At 36.6% G+C, this 21439-nt stretch overlaps 1 protein-coding gene across 2 annotated transcripts in view; it reads right to left on the reverse strand.

Moving 5' to 3' along the window:
- LOC134529554 (latrophilin Cirl) overlaps positions 1-21439 on the reverse strand; it is a 128544-nt gene that overhangs the window by 45117 nt on the left and 61988 nt on the right. For both annotated transcript variants that reach the window (XM_063363772.1, XM_063363771.1), the window contains exon 11: positions 18177-18280. In XM_063363772.1, the coding sequence (XP_063219842.1) occupies positions 18177-18280 (104 nt within the window). The remainder of the gene's footprint in view (positions 1-18176; positions 18281-21439) is intronic.

A 21439-nucleotide genomic window follows, 5' to 3' on the forward strand; every position in this document is an offset into this window, starting at 1 on the left:
TTTGTATTGCGTAAATAATATTTCCCTACACATTTTGGAAAAGTAAAACATTAAGTAAACTGGCCTTGCTATTTATGGAAACCAATGCTTCAAAGACACAATTTTGGATAACATGAACATATTTAGGAACACATTAGTCGTGCTAAGTAAGGGATTGGTGTACTTCTAAATACAGTAAAACCCCTTATTTGCACTTTTCAAGGAACCCCAAGGAAAAAGTGTAAATTGCGGGAAAGTGTAAATTGTGGGAAAGCACTTTTATTGGCAGTTAATGCTAAATTTTAGCTTAAAAAAATGTATCAGCATTTACTGGTGCTACAAGACAAACAATAGTTGTTTACAACACATTTAGGGCACTGCAAAAATATAATTTTCTTAAATATAAAAAACAATGCAACATAAAGCCTACATTAAATTTTCTCTAGTACAGTTTTATAGGTACATACTAGTATAAATTCAACACTTTTTAAAGAAATCTGAAATTTTTGTTTGACTTTTCTTTTGTTCAGTTTGTATGGTCTGAATTTCTTTTTCCAAGGAATGAAGTGCATCAACTGCATTTTCACTGTTTGGTGCACTGAGAATATAATTCCTTAGAGTCTGTAGGGCTTGAAGTGCATTGATCGTCGTCGGTATGGGAGTTTCCACTTCCGAATCATCATCTTCACTACTTTCTTGTTTTTCTGCCAGATGACTATCAACAATGTCCTCCACAGTCTGGACTTCACAAGTTACAACATTATCATCCAGTTGTACATAGTCAGTGAAGTCTCCATTTTGTGAAAGTTGCAGATATTCTTCTTTCACTTTATCTGCTCCAGGCAAGTTTTCACTGGATCCAGCACTCTGTCCACTGTCAACAAAGAAACCAGCTTTCTGGAAACAGTTGGTTATAGTTTCTGGTGTAACTTCCTTCCATGCTCTTGCTGCGAAATGTAGTGCAGTTAGTAGATTTATTTTCATTTGTGTTGGGTCCTTGCCATTGTCCAGCATGGCAACTGCTCTGGATACAATGCATTTGCGGTAATAGCACTTGAAAGAGTTGATGATGCCCAGATCTAGGGGCTGGAGTGTGCTTGTGCAATTCGCAGGGAAATACACAATCTTCACATTCCTCAGCTCTATGTTTATTTTGTGGGCAGGGCACTGATCAATGAATAGCAAGACATTTCGGTTACGCAGCGCCATTTTTCTGTCAAAAGCTTGGATCTGTTGCTGAAAAAGAGACCCTGTCATCCAGGATTTATTGTTTGCTTCATACAAAGTTGGCAAAGTTTTAATGTTTTTAAAACAACGTGGTTTTTTTGATTTGCCGATTACAAACAACGGAAATTTTTCAGAACCATCAGCATTTGTAAGTAAGAGAATGGTAATGCGATTTTTGCTCAGCTTGCCACCATGGCATTTTTCCCCTTTAAAGCATAATGTTTTATTAGGCAATACACAGTAAAACAAACCTGTCTCATCAGCATTGAAAACATCTTTAGCTGAGTACCCCTCCAACTGTTCCTTGAGCGACGTGTTTTTCCAAACATCAGCAGTTTCCTCGTCCACACTCTTGCTTTCACCACACACAACCTTATAAACAACATTATGGCGCTGGCGAAATCTGTCTATCCATCCATTAGAAGCTGAAAAATCATCAATTCCAAGCCTCAAAGCAATGACTTTTGCTTTCTCGCGTAGTACGTTGCCATTGATTGGAAGATTTGAAGAGCGAGCACAAATGAACCACTCATACAACAAACTTTCAAGTTCTTTAAATGTAGAGTCTTTCACGTACTTGCGCTTCTTCGCACTAGGCCCGCATTGGGCAGCATTTGCTTCAATAGAACACCTATTTTTAATTATTGTGTTTAAAGTACTAACAGGAATATTCAGTTCCTTGGCCAAAACCACTCGGGTACCCACATGCTTGTCAAACTTCTCAATAATTTTAATTTTATCTTCAATAGATAAAGTATTTCGTGGAACTTTATACCTATCCATCTTCAATCAAAATCTTGCCATAAATAATATTGTGAACGATAAAAAAACACGTGCTAACCAAAACGGACGTTGACTAATGTAAACAATGAAAGCCATCATAGATATGTACTGTACATAATGCAGCACTACTAAATATACGTACTGTGTATGAGCGCTTTCCGGTAGTATCGATAGCTCAGCGCTTCGGACTATGCTCTGCTACGAGAGTGCTCTATGACACCATAAATAAAACCGTTTGTGGTTCTGCTACGAAAGTTCTCTATGGCAGCAAAGATTAAAACGTTAGTAGAGGAGAGGCACCATAGAACTTGTCGATACATCAAAACGAAAGGTTACAGACAATAGGCGAACTACTTCAAACTTTTCACATCTATGACTAACGTGACGAGTATTTACATTTTTACCGTGTTTTGAAACGTACATTCCGGGTTTTTTGGTTACGTAGCGGTGTAATTTCAGGGAAAATGCAACACGAAAGTTAATGTACAATAAAACGGACCTACATAAAATGACGTTATTTGCGGGAAAACGTAAATAACGAGAACGTAAATACGAGGTTTTACTGTATGAGAAAGAGCCGAATGTATGCCAGAAAATATACACACACACACCACACAACACACACAGATATATACAGTGGTAATGTGTAATATAGCCAATGTACCATGTACAAGACAGTAAAAAAAACCTCTAGCTTCTTGGTGCATACTTGGCAGAAATAAAGAAAATAACCATTGAAAGAAAATTTAAGTAATTCATAGCTTAAGAAAAGCTTCAGTGTGATTACAAAAAATACTTTGTAAGTACTAGAACCCACTATCTATGGAGTTTTAACAGAGCTGCTTTCATTGACTAAGGTAGATCGTAAACTGAGAAAGAATGACAGTGCACCAGTTCCTTTAAGTAAAACCCTAATTCAAAATAATTAGTTTTCCAATCAAGTGCGTACACTGACAAATATTTTAATCAAGACACTTCTCCAGTTAAAATCAACTTACGGTACTAATATAAGATTAATTACTTTTGAAGTACATTTAAATAAATGTTAAGTAACAATTGGAGATTAAACAACCAAAAATTAAATTTTACAAATTCACGGACCACATTGTTGACACAATAGGGCTTGGGGATAACATTCCTAAGTCTCTCTACCAACATTTCAGTGTTTCAAAATACAGGACATATATTACAATTCTAGTAATATTTTGAAAGCATAAACTTAAAACTTTCTATTATTAGAAATATTATTATCTCATGAAAACTTAGAAAATCGGACGAAAGTGCCCTTTCCGTCAGAGGTACAGATATATTATGTTTATAGTACAGTTTTGCATCATAAACAAAACTGCTTACTTTATTTTAATTTTTTACGTTCAAATACAATTGGATACGTTAAACAAACAATTACTCTAGCAGACTCCCGTGCTCTTGTATCCATTTACATCAAAGCTTTATAATGCATATCTTCAAAATTATTTTGGCATGTTTTTATATTTTCAAATCATGAACACATTCAACAGCTTAATTTATTTTAATTTTTTACATTAAAATAATTAAAATTGGATATGTTACACCGAACAATTGCTTACGGGAACAATGTTCCTTAAAGTTTTATACCTACACTAGAGTCCCGTTATGGCGAGGTGTCACGGTTTCGGGTTTGATCCTCGCTATAACCAAATTGGACGAATTTTGGCCCCCAATAAATAAAAATTAACCGAAAATAGCATAAAAATTGTGTTTAAACCTGTATAATTGGAAAATAACAGGTTATATTAACGAAATCTTAATTTCTGTGAGCAGATGTGTGAATTCTCCTTAAAACGATACCCCATAAGTACGGATGCGATCACCGATTGCGTCAAAATAACCAGAATACCCTACCAAGCCACGTAAGTATAGCATCTCAGCCCGCGGCCGACGCAGCATTGTCCTGCTATCTATCGTCGACGCGGGCTGTCTGCTGGCGGCCATGTTGGTTCGGGATGTTGAGGTGGTGCTAGTGTAGCGCGACGATTTAATTCCTTACAAAAAAGCAGGAGTGCGGCTGCGGCAACACACGTACGCCTCAAACGTAATAGTCGCTGGAAAACTATAATTTTTTCATTTAAAGAAACCTGTCAACTTTTTTAGAAAATAAATTTGGGATTAAACTCAAACCATCACCACCCCTTTCTCGGACAGATACCCCAACAACTGACCGAAACAAAAGTTACAAGAAAACTGCCCTAGCGATTCGGAAATAAATATGGTAGTGCCGACTAGAGGTGTAAAAGTAACGAAAAAATGTGTAACCATATGTATTCGTTACTATAACAATTAGTACTCGTTACTATCGTTACGTTACTCGTTACTTCTGATACCGCATAACATGCTATGTTATGTTGCAGCAACGAATCCAGTCGTATTGCGTACGTGTACAGTATGACGTCACGTAAATAATAATAAATAAAATATAAACAATTAACAATATTTGATAATTAATAGTTTTCGTTAACCAAGAAACAATTAAATCTCATTAGAGCGGCTTTTTAATATTACAGTAGAATCTCGTTATAGCGAGCACGGTAATAGCGAGAACACGGCTATAACGAGGTATTTTTGAGGAATTTACGGCGTGATCGCTTGAAGCGCGCTTTTGTTATTTGTCTGCTTTATCTCCACCCCTCTCGCTCGCCACTAGACATCTTGCCGTTGACGCCTGTCACATTTTTCAGCCTTGCAGTCGCCACCTAAGTGCGTGGCTTTAAAAATAGAATCCCATCCTTTAATCTTTCTTTTATCAAACTTCCGTTAGTTATCTGTGCCGTGTGTAGACAAAGTTTGAGATTGGAACAGAAACAACGTAAGAAAGTATTTTTTACAAATTAGAAATATGTATGTTTTTGTTTTTATAATCGCGTATATTCACGTTTTTTTGGTTGTTATCTTAAGAGATAATATTAAAAAGCCGCTCTAATGAGATTTAATTTTTTCTTGGTTAACAAAAACTTTTAATTATCAAATATTGTTAATTGTTTATATTCTATTTATTATTATTTACGCGACGTCATACTGTACGCGTACGCAATAGGACTGGATTCGTTGTTGCAACATAATATAGCATGTTATGCGGTATCAGAAGTAACGAGTAACGTAACGATAGTAATGAGTACTAATTGTTATAGTAACGAATACATACGGGTACACATTTTTTCGTTACTTTTACACCTCTAGTAGGCACTACCGCATTTATTTCCGAATCGCTAGGACAGTTTTCTTGTAACTTTTGTTTCGGTCAGTTGTTGGGGTATCTGTCCGGGAAAGGGGTGGTGATGGTTTGAGTTTAATCCCAAATTTATTTTCTAAAAAAGTTGACAAGTTTCTTTAAATGAAAAAAGTATAGTTTTCCAGCGACTATTTCGTTTGAGGCGTACGTGCGTTGCTGCAGCCGCACTCCTGCTTTTTTGTAAGGAATTAAATCGTTGCGCTACACTAGCACCACCTGTTAGCAACATCCCGAACCAACATGGCCGCCAGCAGACAGCCCGCGTCGACAATAGATAGCAGGACAATGCTGCGTCGGCCGCGGTCTGAGAGATGTTATACTTACGTGCCGTAGTAGGGTATTCTGGTTATTTTGACGCAATCGGTGATCGCATCCGTACTTATGGGGTATCGTCTTAAAGAGAATTCACACATCTGCTCACAGAAATTAATATTTCGTTAATATAATCTGTTATTTTCCAATTATACAGGTTTAAACACAATTTTTTGCTATTTTCGGAAAATTTTTATTTTTTGGGGGCCAAAATTTGTCCAATTCGGTTATAGCGAGAACACGGTTATAGCGAGGATCAAACCCGGAACCGTGACACCTCACTATAACGGGACTCTAGTGTATCTCTTTTAAGATAACCAAATAAAAACTTGAAAATACGTGATTATAAAAACAAAAACATACATATTTCGAATTTGTAAAAAATACTTTCTTACGTTGTTTCTGTTCCAATCTCAAACTTTGTCTACACACGGCACAGATAACTAACGGAAGTTTGATAAAAGAAAGAAAGGATGGGATTCTATTTTTAAGCCACGCACTTAGGTGGCGTATGCACGGCTGAAGAATGTGACGCATCAACGGCAAGATGTCTAGTAGCGAGAGGGGTGGAGATAAAGCAGACAAATAACAAAAGCACGCTACAAGCGATCACGCTGTAAATTTCTCAAAAATACCTCTTTATAGCCGTGTTCTTGCTATTACCGTGCTCGCTATAACGAGATTCTACTGTATTTTCAAAATAAATTACATTTTGGTAATTATACAGCTTTGCATCACAAATACAACCAATTCCTTTTATTATTTTAACATTTTATTTTAAAATACAACTGGATACATGATAAGAAACAATGACCCAAATATGTTTCCTTTAGTCAGGAATCAAGGCATTTTGATTTTCAGACATTATAATAAATATCAAACATACAGATAAAAATAACAAACCACATGTATGTATAGCTGGGAAATTATGAAAGGTGATATATTTTAAAAATACGATGGATGGGGATTATGAGGTGGCCGCACAAGGCAGCGCAATATGTCAGCTTAGCTGGTTGTCTGCCTTCATCAAGTGTGAAGGAACAACGCAAGAATGTGAGTTCAAGGACACAACAGACTTGAGCCAAGAAAAGCTTCGTGGGCACTTCTTTGTGACAAGCAGCAGTTCAAATTGAAAAATGGACTTTATCAGCTTTCAGTTATAATTATAGAATTGTCTACAAAGTATAACAAATTTGCAAAAATTGTTTATAATACAGTAGACAAAGTTTAATATTTTTAGTAACAATTAAAAACTGGAAAAAGGTACTTAATTATATATACATATACACACACACACACGCATATATATATATATATATAAAAATATAAACTAGTACAGCCATGCTGTGCCACTGTCACCATGCTTATTTATAATGTGTGACATGTTGGCGAAAGTCCATAAAGGGGCGAGGAGCTTTTCAAGGTTAAGAATATGTCCACAATAATTGTGTTGCTGCATCTGCTTGAAGTTTATCTCAGTTGGCTGCAGTTAGTTCGTTAGTTAGTTAGTTAGTTAGTTAGTTTCACTGATAAGTTGGTTTGACTTTAATAATGCTGAAGGTTAAAAGAAAGTACGAAATGCTAACCCTGAAGCAATAACTTGAAATACTGTCATAATGGAATTGAGCTATATATGTTGCATTCATCACACTAGTTTATAGCACTGGAGAGACAGCCGTATACAGTATTAAAAAACCGAAGAATAAATTCAGAGCTCCTATAACAGACAGTGCGTCTGAAAAAAATTGTTCGAAACAAAACAATTCTCACACACACACCTAAACTACATGATCTAGGCTTTGCATTAAGTGGTTTACATTAAACAGATCAGAAGGTGTGGCAGTATCTGAACTATTGCTAATTGCAAACAGAGAAAAGAATTTTATGAGAAAAGTGGGCTTAAAGATGCTTGCACATTCTCCGATGACTGGTTTGACTGTTTCAAGACTTGCGAGGAATAGAAAAACTTCAGTTGATGGATAACAGAAATCAGCTCTACTGAAGCCAACAACAGAATTTACGAGTGTACTGCCAAAAATTTATCAATGTTAACAAACTCACTGTTGACCAAGTTTATAATGAAGATGACACAGGTTTGTTGTAACTAATTGCCCCAAACCACTCTAGCTAATGGGAACGAAACTGCTGTGCTTAGGTTCAACCTATGTGCTGCAGGAATTGAAATGGAGTTAAACTGATAGTCATCTGAAAATAATTATGCTAAGCCGAGATGCATCAAGGACTCGACTCACAATCTGATTCCAGTGCATTAAAAATATCAAAGCAATGCTTTGGTGAATTTTGAGATTTTTATTTGGTGGTTTAACATTGTTATTGTCCCCAGATTCAAAGATAACGTGAATGTAATAAGACATCAAGGTTAAATAGCTGTAGGATAATTGCTGGGCTCACACTCCAGGAAAGCAACTAAAAGATAACATATCTGTTGTATACCTACCTACAAGTGTGACCAAGGATTAATTTAGAATGTTAAAATGTAGAAGCGTGATTTTATACGGTAACTGACAAATTACGACAGGATTACTGGAATTCAATAAAGTGCAAAAATTTGCACAAATATTGGTGAAAGGTAAGGTTTCAGACAGAGCCAAATGAACTAGAAGATTAAGACTTTGAGGGACTTAACAGTCAGCCAAGTGAACAGACACAATCTGAAAGATTAAATTATTTACACGGTTAAATGTGTCAACAGTGAGAACCCAGTGAATAAATTTTCATTTAAGGAAATTGACGAAAGAATGGGATATCAACAGGAATGGTATTCACCCTTAATATCATTAAACAAATGAAAAAAATAACCGCAGGCACAGGATATTGAAATGAATATGATAAGAAGATGAAGATAAGATAACAAAAAATATGATGATTATCAGCAATGAAGATGATACAGACATTTAAAGATGTTAAGTGTCCCACATGCAATAATGTTATCAAGAGACATGCCCAGATGTCATTTATGGATGTTTGAAGCTCCCTGGATACCTTTATAAATAAGGTAGTGGTATTTAGACCAAAGTGTTTTATTAATGATCATCAAACGTTTAGCAGAGAAAAATAGTTGGCCAGGCAGGAAGGTTGATGCAATGCATTCAGACTGGTTTAAATATATTCAGAATTAAAATGGGAGTTACTATACTGCAGTAACAGAACTTATGAGGCCCTTAAGGGGCCCGCCTACCTGGTCACACACACGGTGTGCAGAGCTTCAGGAAAAACAACGCGATTTCAAAACCGCTCAAGATATCCGAGTGGGGTACGTTTACGAAAAGCATTTAAGAGTTTGCTGAAGCCCGAAAAGTACTTTTAATTTTGGATCATGTTTTTAAACTGTATTTCTAGAAGAGTTAAAATGGCTGAAACTCATGTTTTCAGAGTAATTTTTAGGTGTAAAACAAGTGGTACAGATTCTTGAAAGCACTTAACGGACTTGCATTACACCTTTATCTTCATTTCGCCGTAATATAAAAATACAGTCACCGCACAAATTTCACAGTTATCAATTGACGACGAGAAGATTGCGCGCCAGTTCAGAGCCTTGAGCTTAGAGGCGATACCGCGCTAGAAATACCATCGAGCGTCGCGCTTATCATCCTGCCTCACTAACACACATACACCCCTGACGAGGCGGGCCCCTTAACATTGAATGTTTTTGATGAAATAGTGTGGCACCCAAAGTATTTAATGTACTTAGGAATGTTTCCCGTTTGAACATACTATAACAGAGTGGCATCCTCAATAAATAAAGTTGTACAGTTATTTACAATCATATTATTAAACAACATTATGTATTTTATGGAAAAATTCAAAAGGGGATCTGTGAGCAAATACTTAAAAGTATCTTTTGTAACAAAAATTGGATTAATATTAAATTTAAAAAGAAGTGATTTTCTTGCCATATTGTTAAAAATTGTCTCCCTTACATTCTTGTGACCAAGATATTTTGATCGAGTTTACTAAATATATTTCTTAGATAACCTCTTCTTGCCCGAAAGGGTACTTAAGGAAAGAGCAATAGCAATTCTCATTATCAACCTGCAGAACTTTGGTGAATGGTTCATGTGTGTTTACACATTGAATGGCTTAGGTTAGGACAGCCCTTCATGGCCAAGATGAGGTGTAAGGGGAGAGGTTACAACGTAATGATAAACTCAAAAGTAATTTTAAAACCCCTTTAAGAATATTCAATATAAAACTGAATCATTTAAACAATGAACCCCAGCCATTTTACCTATAGCTGATGTTGCTAGGACTACAATTAATATTCACATAGAATACCTAAAAATTTTAATGCGTAAACATCTTAGCTCTCGGTATGTGGTATTTGGTAGAAGTAATTTCGTGCAAATGGAAAGGAAGTCGAACGGAAATGTGATACAAAGATGGCGGACCCACGTGTAGCAACTTAAACCTGTATATAGTCACTTTCGTAAACATTAAGGTACATACCAAACATATTGGTGGGCTAAATGAAACTACCCTGAAATATATTTGGTAAACTTAAATAGTCATAGTAAAAAGCAATTTCAAGTTTTAAATAACCTAAAACTAACTAGCTTTATAATGATTATAATACATATTCTTTTTCTAAATTTCCAATTGGCTTAGTAACACAATAGTAGAGCATACACCTATTAACCTCAAGGGACATGGTTCAAATTTCATTACTGGATTTTTTCTTTTTTAATAACATTATAATATAATAATGTTGAATCAGTTCAATAAGGTAAAGGTTGTTTGTAGGAAGTATTTATTGACTGATTTCAGTCATTTAGGCAAAAACTAAGATATAAGCATATACTTAAAGTTGTAATATGTGTTTTAAAATGTTTCAGGTTAATATTTTAGTAATGCAATAGAAGTATAACTTCTAACGATTGCAGAAACTTTATAGTATTAATTGTTTAGCAAATTTTAACAAGATAGTTAGTAGTATAATAAAATTACTTGTCAAAAATGAGGTCCAAGGCCTGAGTTTTCTTGGAGCCATTTATAATAGTTTAAAATTTCCAGTTGTTTCGTGCTGCTATTAGAGATGAGCGGTATTTATGATAATCAGTATATACATGGGTTATGAAACAATAACAGTTTCGTTACATTGCTATGTCTTAACTATTTACCAAAGAACGAGAATCTAATTCTCAACTGTACGGTAGTGCATATTGCCAGATTTAGCAAGCAAATAAAATACTGTAACTCTTGTGCTGCCATTAGGTATCACAATATGTGCATTTCATTAGCAAAAGACCAGTTCTTGCTATTGCTAGTATTGATTCTCAAACAGTAACTATTTTATGAACGAAACTATCTATACTGTGCTTTCCCATCACACATTTCTCAATTATAAAGTAATTGTTCAGCACTTGACATTTTTAAGTTCTTTAAGTTACTAAGCAGTTTTTTAGTTTAAGCAATAGCAAAACTTCAAAGTAATGTTTTATATCAGAGTTCTCTGCTCATGATCGACATAAACAGTTCTGTGCTCGCGATTGACAGAAACAGTTCTGTGATCTCTCGATCAACAGAAACAGTTCCTTGCTCACGATCGAAATAAACCGTTCTGAGCTCACGATCAACATTTTAACCAATTCTCAGTTATTTGACAACTATCAGAAAGTGGCAGTTATTCATTATTTGTAATAGTTTGGTTTTAACAGATTAAGAGTTTAAGTTTGTTTTATGTAATCGCCAATATGCTATAGCATCTGCATGTCAAAGTTACGTGGAAATGAGCTAAATTATATATGTTATTCATTCAGCCAGTAGAAATTTCTTCATAATTATGCAAATAAGGTGCTTGGATCAAATCATATATAATTACATCTGCAACCGTGACGAAATATTCCTCTTTTGAATAAAAGAATAAGAAAAAGAAGGAAAATTACAATGCCAGTATTAAAATTACGACATAATTTTGATGGCTGTAATGATTTTTTAGTCGCTGTTTGCAATTGGAATAGAGAATGATTGAAAACAGACCTCCATGCCCAATAACTGATAACATTAACCATCTAAATAGCCAGTTATTCAATAAGAACCAATACTACCATAAAAGGTATTGGAAAATCACTATTTCACTCATCCCTAGCTACTATTTACATTTGATGGTGGCAAGCAACATTTACGATTCAGGCAGCAAATTCTAGCAAATGGTGCAGAAAGTATGTGTGTGATTCGCATCCAGAAATTTTGGTATTTGAAAAGAGACTATTTTATTTATCAGTTTATTTATCACGTTCAGTATTATTTTGAAGAATTCTACATTACATTTTGTGTCCGAGATTAGTACAATAAGTTTATTTGCAACATAAAAAACAAGGTACAGTAGGGCCCCGGTTATCCGAGCCCCGACTAACCGAGTTCCGGTTTAACCGAGGCGCAAAAAAAAAAAAAATTAAAAAATATATTTATTTAAGACGGCGCCATGGATGCTGGGCGCCCGGCGACAGTGTTTGTACTCTGTACAGTACCGTAGCGAGCGAGCGGTGGAGTGGGGTGACCGCTGCTACTGTGCCAAGGTCATTGCCACCCCCCTCGCTCTCCCACCACACTGCACGTACGTAGTCTAAAGCGCTTTGGCTGAGTCAGTGTCTTCTCACAGTCTTGGTTGGTGTTAGTCCCGCTGTTACTCGAACGGTATTCTGACATTTTGTGCTGTGTTACTGTGGTGTTTTCATTATGAGCTCTTCACGTAAAAGAACTGTTGTGAGTTTAGAGACTAAACTAAAGGCTATTAAAAGACTAGACAAAGGGGAAACGATAAAAAGAGTGGCTGCAGATTTAGGTGTTGGTGAGGTAACGGTTGGTGATTGGAGAAGAAAACGGGCTGATATTGAAAAGTGGTGTTCGCAAAAGGACAACGAAAATGACAGCAAACGAAAAACAATGAAAACTGGTGAGTTTGAAAAAACATCAAGTGCCCTTTTTATGTGGTTTACCCAATTACGGAGCAAAGGAAGTCCCGTCAGTGGGCCTTTGTTACAAGAAAAAGCTAGTGAATTCCACAACAAGTTTAAAGATGGAGAAGAGGAGTTTACTGCAAGCAGAGGATGGCTGCATCGCTGGAAAACCAGGTATGGAATTAGAGAGCTTAATATTTCAGGCGAAAAACTATCATCCGATCATGAAATTGTTGTATCGTTCAAGGACCAGTTTAAAGCTTTGATTGACCAGGAAAATTTGTCGCTTCAGCAGATTTTTAATTGTGATGAAACGGGATTAAATTACCGTATGCTTCCAACAAAAACACTTGCCTCCAAACAAGAAGCTTCTGCTCCGGGGTTCAAGAAATCAAAAGACAGAGTTACACTTTTGGCTTGTTCAAATGCTACCGGAGACTGCAAACTAAAGTTATTGCTCATAGGGAAATCTGCTAAGCCTAGAGCGTTTAAAAACATTTCCATTTCTAGCCTCCCCGTTTTGTACAAAAACCAAAAAAGTGCTTGGATGGATTCCAAAATTTTCAAAGAGTGGTTTTTTGATAGCTTTGTGCCTCAAGTCGAAAAATATTTGGCAGAAAACAATCTCCCTCGCAAAGCTCTTATGCTTATGGACAATTGTCCTGCTCATCCCGACACGGAAGAAATGGTTTCTGGCGAAATCAAGACAATGTTTTTGCCCCCTAACGTAACCCCACTTCTCCAGCCCCAGAACCAAGGGGTGTTGGAAAACCTTAAGAGAAATTATAAAAGAAGACTTTTAAAACTGCTCATAAAGGAAATTGATGAAGGAAACGAAGTTTTGCATACTCTAAAAGCCATCACAATGAAAGATGTTGTATACATGACAGCCGAGTCCTGGGAGGAAGTTAAAAGCTCTACCCTTGAAAGATCCTGGAGAAAGCTGTATAGTGTTGATGTTCAAGAAGCCGCAACCTCGGAAAATGAAAATGCTGATGACTCTATCGTAAGCCTGGTGCAAAGAATCCCATCTGACAAGGCTATTACTACAGACGACGTGGAAGAATGGATTAATGCGGACGAACAATATGAAGTCACAGATGACATGATTGTCGAGACAGTCAATGATGAGGCACAAAACGCCGAAGAGGTGAGTGATGAAGATGAGCCGATGGAACAGACTGAAAATAAAATAAGTCACGCCGAGGGCTTCAAAGCCATACAAAGTGCTATAGACTATTTGGAGCAACAGGCAGAAACAACTTCGACGGATCTTCTGCTGCTTCGTCGACTTCGAGAAACAGCTGCAAAGAAGCGGGCCAGTTCAGTAAAGCAGAAAACTCTGATGAACTTTTTCAAGAAGTAGGCTTAGTTTTAAAGTTAAATTTTTATTGATAAAGTACTGTACAGTACCAGTACAAAACTGTTTTTAATACTGTTATTAAGTGTGTTATTCTTAAGTGTATATTTTCATATTTACCATTGACCTTGTTTTATATTTATAGGCTGGATTTTATTAACTAAAACTGTATTTTTAGTGGGTTTCATAATAAAGTGAACTTAATATGTTACTGTAATTCAATTTTACGTCTTTATTTATTACTGTATCAACCCCAAAATGTCTTTGTAACGCCCGTAACACAGACCAGCGGCCCAAAACGCACACGCTATCATTGATTTCAATGGCGGCACGGGACGCTCTCGTTCGCCGCTCTGTCTGCCCGTGTTATCCGAGTTTCTGGTTATCCGAGGGTCCTCTGGTCCACATTAGCTCGGATAATCGGGGCTCTACTGTACCATGAATTTGCTCGTTCCCGAGGTTAAATGTTTACACATCACTGACGAGTACTGAAAGACTCAAGCACTTTTTTTTATCAAGCTAAACATTACTGAACACAATGCAGCACACAACCATTAGGGTAACAGGATGGCTAACAAACCTGTGATAAAATTTTTTTCTAAATTATCCAGGATTGGAAAAAAAATCCCTAGACCAATACTTATCTAAAATTCAAATAATTCAAAACCATGGCTCACAGGCATATCATACATACTTCACTACTGTAATAGGTCACTATAAATTATTTTATCACACTACTATCTATAGCACTTGAGTCACTGTGTGTGGTCACAGTACTGATATACTTAAAATCAAAAAAGAACAAGAGAAAAAACCATTTGTAATACTCAGATATGGGTTGGAAAGAGGACAAAAGGATGTTTACTTTAAACTCGAACAAATCAAAATAAGTCTACAGCTATAGCTTTAATTTTCTCATCATTAAATAAATTCCTTGACCACCCAAGTATTTTTCCTGCTATTGATAATCCCCAGACTTTACCAGGTTTTCCTGTTCACCCTGGGTAACTCTTGGCCAGACTGCGAAAAACATTTAGGATAAAATCATAGATCACATGGTCAAATCAATAAACTACCACCTTACTATACAAGTGTGGACACAAAAAAACTGGATTTTTTTCATAAAAAATTTATTTATAACTTTATTACAAAATTTCTTCAGTCACCTTTAAAGTACTCTCAATTAGACGCGATGCACTTGTCAAGTCTTTTTTCCCTTCTGTTTGAAGCACCTCTGGAACTCTTCAACTTTGATATAATCCAGTGCCCTTTGCGAAGCTGTTTTTACCACCTCCACATAATCAAAACGCTTCCCTTTTAGATTTTCTTCATTCTCCGGAACAGGAAAAAGTCGCACGGGGCTAGGCTGGTGAATATGGAGAGTGGGGAATGACAGTGACAGACCACCCCTGATAGGCCAAATAGCGGTTCACTCATAAGGCCGTGTGTGTGGGGGCGTTGTTGTGATGAAGGAACCAGTCACCTGATTGCCAAGCGTTTCCTCCGCACATCCTCTCGCAAACATCCAAACTTCCAAATAAAAGTGCTGGTTAACAGTCTGACAAGGGGAACAAATTTCTGGTGCACAATTCCACAAACATCAAAAAAGACAATGATCATTTGACCTCACTTATCTTGTTTTTTATGGTCTGGGGGAGTTGGGTGTCTTCCACTGGCTTGACACATGCTTGGTTTCTGGGTCATACCTGTTAACACCAACTCTCGTCACCTGTAATGACTTAAGTAAAAAAGTTTATATCACTTTCAATCTCTTTTTTTCAAGTCCTGGCTAAAATTCAATTTTATATATATATATATATATATATATATTAATCCGGTTCGAGAAGACGAGGAACAAATTTAGCAGCAACATGTCTTATTTGAAAATCCTCAGTCAAAATCCGCTGGAGTGAGCTCCAACTCACTCCTTTCTCTTCAGAAATTTTGTTGATCAAGAAACAACAATCCTCAATTTTTTGGCAGATGTTTTCAACTTTTTCATTGTTTCGAGATGTTGAAGGGCACCCAGAACAAGCATGGTTTTCAACACTCATCTCGCCATGTTTTAAGTGCCCAAATCACTGGAAAACTTGTGTGCGGCTGATAGCATCCTCGTTGAAAGCCTGTTGATGCATTTGGTAAGTTTCCGTTGCAGAATTTTCAAGCAGGAAACATAATGACTTCGCAAGCGGAACACAAGAACAGTAAAAGAAAAACAATACTACGATCAAACATTAACCCACAAACTGATACCGTCTGGGCAGCTGTTTAGTGAAGGTATCTACTAACCCCATCTAGCGGGAGAACTCTCTACTAAGTATACGAATGGCAACGGGCTCTCAGTCTGGTTTTTTATTTGTACCACCCTTCGTATTTAACTGGCTATAAATGTGTCTTGTGCAAATGGAATTTCTTTGCAATTGTTATATTTTCTTCATACTTCGGTTTTTCCACATATCATAACGTACATAGACGAAGGGTTGGTGTATCACTCTACCACTTAGGACATAGAACCTGTGGGCGGTGGTGGCCAGATCACTCGCATCACACCAGGTGATCTGGGTTTCATTTCCATTGGGATCCCACACTGGATTCTTAATGGGGTACAACACGAGATTCCCTGTGGGGTCGAACATGCATTTTTAGCAAGTGGTAGCATGGTAAACATTACCGTGTGGCGTTGGGTTTTCTCAGAATAATGAAGTTTCCTCCATCCACCATCAATGCTCCTTAGAATCTCACTACCTTTCATCATCAACCAGAATATAATTTCAACTCATTCATTTTCCCTTCATGCGAAAATAAGGACTAAGGTCAGAAGGAAAAATGGAAGTCAATTCCAGGTCCACAAATGTGTGTATATGTGTGACTCGTCCACAACTAGGTATTCAGAGATGGACAAACACTATAGACACAACAGGAATACTGGGGAAGGAACTGGCCTATAAGGAACCATTTCAGTACCTGCCTGGAATGACTGCGGGGAAACCGTGTAAATTAAGGCGGGATAACAATACAGATCCTCTGGAATGCAAGTTCGGTGTTTTACCACTGCGCCACCTCCTTCCATGTGAGAAAAATCTCAAGGAATCAAAAAAAAAATTTCCTACTATCTCATAAATTTATTATAATTTAAAATTATGTTATATACAGCAGGAATAACCCCCCTAGCAGGATGACTATGTGAAGTGTGTGAAGTGACTCAACAAGAGACAAGGCGGAGCCACGCTCTGATCTCACAAACAAAGCCAATGTTTATTGTGCACAATTAAGTAAGCACACATTAATGCTACAGTAAAAAAATAATATAAATGCACATTTTCCTTCAAAGCAGGCCTTTTAGTTCAGAAATAATAAAAAAGTAAACACATAAAAAAGTTAAGTGGCATTTATGACAAAATATTGTAATTTGTGGAAATTCAGACCATTGTTGTGAGAGTAAAATATATTTTCAATGTGATTGGCAGGAAAATTTTAAATGACACATTACCAAAATTGTTAGCTTAATGAAACAATTAATTGTAGGGACACCCAAAAGGCCAGTTTCAGAAATTATTCAAAAAGTGGACACACAGAAAAAAAAAAAAAAAAAAATTGCCACCTTTGGTTTCAATAGAATTTGATGCACCTACAATTACAGATACATTTTTCTCAATCTATCCACATATGTACATATGCAAATACGCTGTACACTGTTCAAGATAAGGTGAGACTTACTTTGACAAGTGTTGGAAGGAACAACCAAGACTTTGGCAACTGACTATTGTAATGGAATTAACACCACAAACACACATTCATGTAGCCATTGAAGTCTAAATGTTACTTGTAGCATCTGTCAAAACAGTCTCACCGTATCTGTCCCCATGCTTGAACTAAAAGAATATCTCACATAGCACTACTCAGGTGGCGAGTCAAGTGGCAGAAAATAGTGTCTAGACCCAGGTCCAGCCATCAGTAAGAAATACTTTTTGGTTATAATTATTCTTTTAAGAATCAATAAAATCAAGAAACTGAATTTCACATCAATACCTGCATGGAAATATAAAGAGGCAACTTCAGAACCAACAATATACAATCTTGAGCAAAAACAACTGAAAACACAAAAGTATAAATAAGAAAGCAATTAGAAAATAATAAGATAAATATAATATATCCTTAAATATTACATATTGCAAAAAATTTATGAGATGGATGTGAAATACTGCATGTACGTTACATACAATACTTAACATAAGTCATACATACTTGAAGCATTTATTGTTATGTCGCAAAAGACTAACAATAATTGCATGTTTTACCACATAAACTTATGAATAAAACAATAACCAACCTCGCGCTGGCTAGACGAGAGTGCTCCTTACTCTTCATTGATGTTGAAGCACTAGCATGGCGGCACATCATATAAATTGCCATACTTAAGAAGACTAGATTGGCCTGAAACACATAAAATCTTTGTGCTAATGAGATTTTCAGAGTGAATGACTGCTATGGTAGTACTCCAGAAACAAATTCAAAACAGCCACATAAGAAATGCATTCCAACAGTGAGAGAGAAATGATGTAAAAGGACTTTATAGTAGATGACATGGTGTAGTCAGTCATCTATTCCTCTATTGGGAAGCAGTTTGTCCAACCGAACATGACAATACTTTTATTTGGCTTATCAGGCCACTCAACCTAACCAAATGTGATTTCTCCCTGGTGGGGTTACACAATGATCATGTTTTATTGCTTTATTTACGAAAAGATTGACCAGAGCTTCAATTAATAATAATGGACGCAGTTGCTATTATTGGTAATGATGTGATGGAACGTGTGGCATCACAGAATTGATGTAAACAAAAGAGCACATATTCTACATTTATAAAATAAGTTAAAAACTTTTGGACCATAAGCTACAGACCTCCGAAATATTTGTGAGAATTACGTTGCACCGGGTGAACACCAAATAACGGAAGATTTCAAGACCTTTGTGCTCTGTGTTTTTTCATCATGCTTGCTGCCTCCTCCTTCCTTGTCTTTTACCCTTCCCTGTTTTTTTAGCGGTCTGCGGATGCCTTATAAGTAGAGACATGCAGTTTTGGGGTTTATTTTATAGCAAAATTCGTTGTTATTTACCCTTAAAAGTGGTGTTATCATACATCAAAAGCGGTGTTATTTTTTAAATAGTTTTAGCACTATAAATTAAAAAAATTAAGCTAAGCATACCTTGAAATTTTGGACACATTCTTGCATTGTACAGTTGCACTAGCAGCAGTAATTTACAATCGAATTTACACATCACTTTTTACATACAGTAATTGAAAATATTTTAGTACCTAAACCAGCAAGAATAAATATGAAGTCTCTAAAATAGTGACATAAACACATGGAACAAAATCCTCAAACTTTAGCTCTCGAAAGCAAAAGTAGCCATGATACACAAATTAGCCTCACTTAAATTTGTCCTGCGGTCTGTTAAGACTGTGTTATATGAGGACAAAAATCGTTCACAGTCAACGTTTGCAGAAGGCATCCAGATGGCTTCAAGGCAGCTGGAAGCAAACAATGGCTGTGACAGCTTTACTACATTCAATGACTTCACTACGTCCACTGAATTGTCTGTTTCCATTTGTTTTGTAACAATGTCCTGAAGCTGACCAAAACCAGCTGTTAATTCTTCAGTGCTTATGGAGTAGAGACTATGGACAGTTTTCAGTTTCTGCACCATTTCTGGGTTTAATTTAGCAAGCAACAAACTTTCCTGACTAAAAATTTGAATTGCTTCAAATCTCTTTCTACTTGGGTCAGTTGTCATGAGAGAGTTCAGTTTGGAAAGGGCTTGTGTTGCTGTTCTTGTGATGGACACTTTAGCTTCAGCAGCTTTAGCGGGGGGCATGTTAGACAAAGCTCTACTGGTTGCCTCAAAATAAATGCCACGAGTGATGTTTTCAAATTTTTTTTTTATACCTTGCAAGTCCCCATATAGTGAATGGGCAGTTGGATACAAAGAACCTTCAAGTTTCTGTATTAGCTCTACAAGGCTCTTGGCATGCTCTTTCACAAAGACAGCTTGACAAAGAATGAGAGAAATGTCATTTTCTGTGAGTGAACACAGAAACTCAACCCCTGAATTTTGTGTTGCCTTTAGTTCATCTGTTTTGCAGAAATCAACAATGTCATGTATGTAGTCTGCTACATAAAAAACGCTGTTGAACCAGGAATTCCATCTAGTAACAACAGGAAGTGGGAACAATGGACGTTTCTCTCCATGCTTTTCTTCAAGAAAGCTAGCATACAGGTGCCTTCTTTTCCTGGTGTTGTTGAACACATTTTTTATTTTGCTCATAGCATTGTTCAACTCAGGCAACTCTTTCACCCAGACATTGCCAACTAGATTTAACTTATGTGCCCAGCACTGGACATGCGTTAACTGGTCTCCAAGGATTACTTCGAGAGTACTAACAGCCTTGGTCATATAACGAGCAGCATCGGTTACTACTGAGAGCACATCACCATACTGTACATTGTACATTTTGAGTGAATCTAAAATTGCCCTCACACAGTTTGTGGCATTAGCAGCTTCAAGAAAGTGAACTCCTGCAACAAATATTTCTGGTTTATCCTGTTGAAGATTCAGAATTCTAAATAAAACAACAAATACACACCTACCCATTTTATCTGTTGTTTCGTCGCACAGTATGTCAATTTTTTTGTCCTTTAATGCAGTTTTGGCATCTTCAATTCTGCATTTGGCTATGTCCCCTACATATTTCTCACGGACTGTTCTCGCAAGTGGCATGTCTCCAGCACCTTCGATGTATTTGTTCAGCCATGCCCTGATATTAGGATCATCAAGCTTTTCAAGGGGTATATTTGCCTTTATAAAGGTCTCTGCTGTTTCCTTTATAAATTCCAACTTTTTGTCTTTTTGGACATTATTTTTTGCTGTCTGAAACGCTGAAGATATTGACGACTGGCGTTCAGACGCACTAGATGAGCCTTGCAATGAAGAGAGACGCTTCTTGTGTTTTTCACTGCCTACATGTTTTTCACATGAGTCTTTCCTATCCCAAGAGACGGTGACATTACAGTGACGACAAAAAAGTGTGGTTGAATCACTAGCATAAAGTCCGTGTTGAGAAAATTCAGAGGCTCGCTGTTTTGCAGTTACCGGCACTTTAGGCATTTTAATAGGCCTAATGTTTTAGCCGACCTTTAAATTGTACACCTTTAATTTATTTCACAGACGTTGAAAACTATCTGTAACAAAATTCGACCCGTTAAACTTTAACTTGCGCACAACAGAATGTTACGAATCGTCACCGTGTTTGCATTTTAAATTTGGTATTTGGTTAATAAAAATGGACGCAATGGACAAACAACGCTAAAGACTATATAAGAGAACAACGCTTCGAGAAACAACCTGCTGTAAACACCGTGATAATCGACTGTCCAGGCGAGCCGAATATCAAAATACAGCAAAACCCCTTATTTGCACTTTTCATGGGGACAAAGTAAAAAAGTGTAAAAAGCGGGAAAGTGTAAATAAAGGGAAAAGTAAGAAATACGTTAAAGTTAATTAAAATACAGTCGCATCCTGCCGCGTTCAGAA

The sequence above is a fragment of the Bacillus rossius genome, chromosome 2 (genome assembly GCF_032445375.1).
Source record: "Bacillus rossius redtenbacheri isolate Brsri chromosome 2, Brsri_v3, whole genome shotgun sequence".
NCBI lineage: Eukaryota > Metazoa > Arthropoda > Insecta > Phasmatodea > Bacillidae > Bacillus > Bacillus rossius.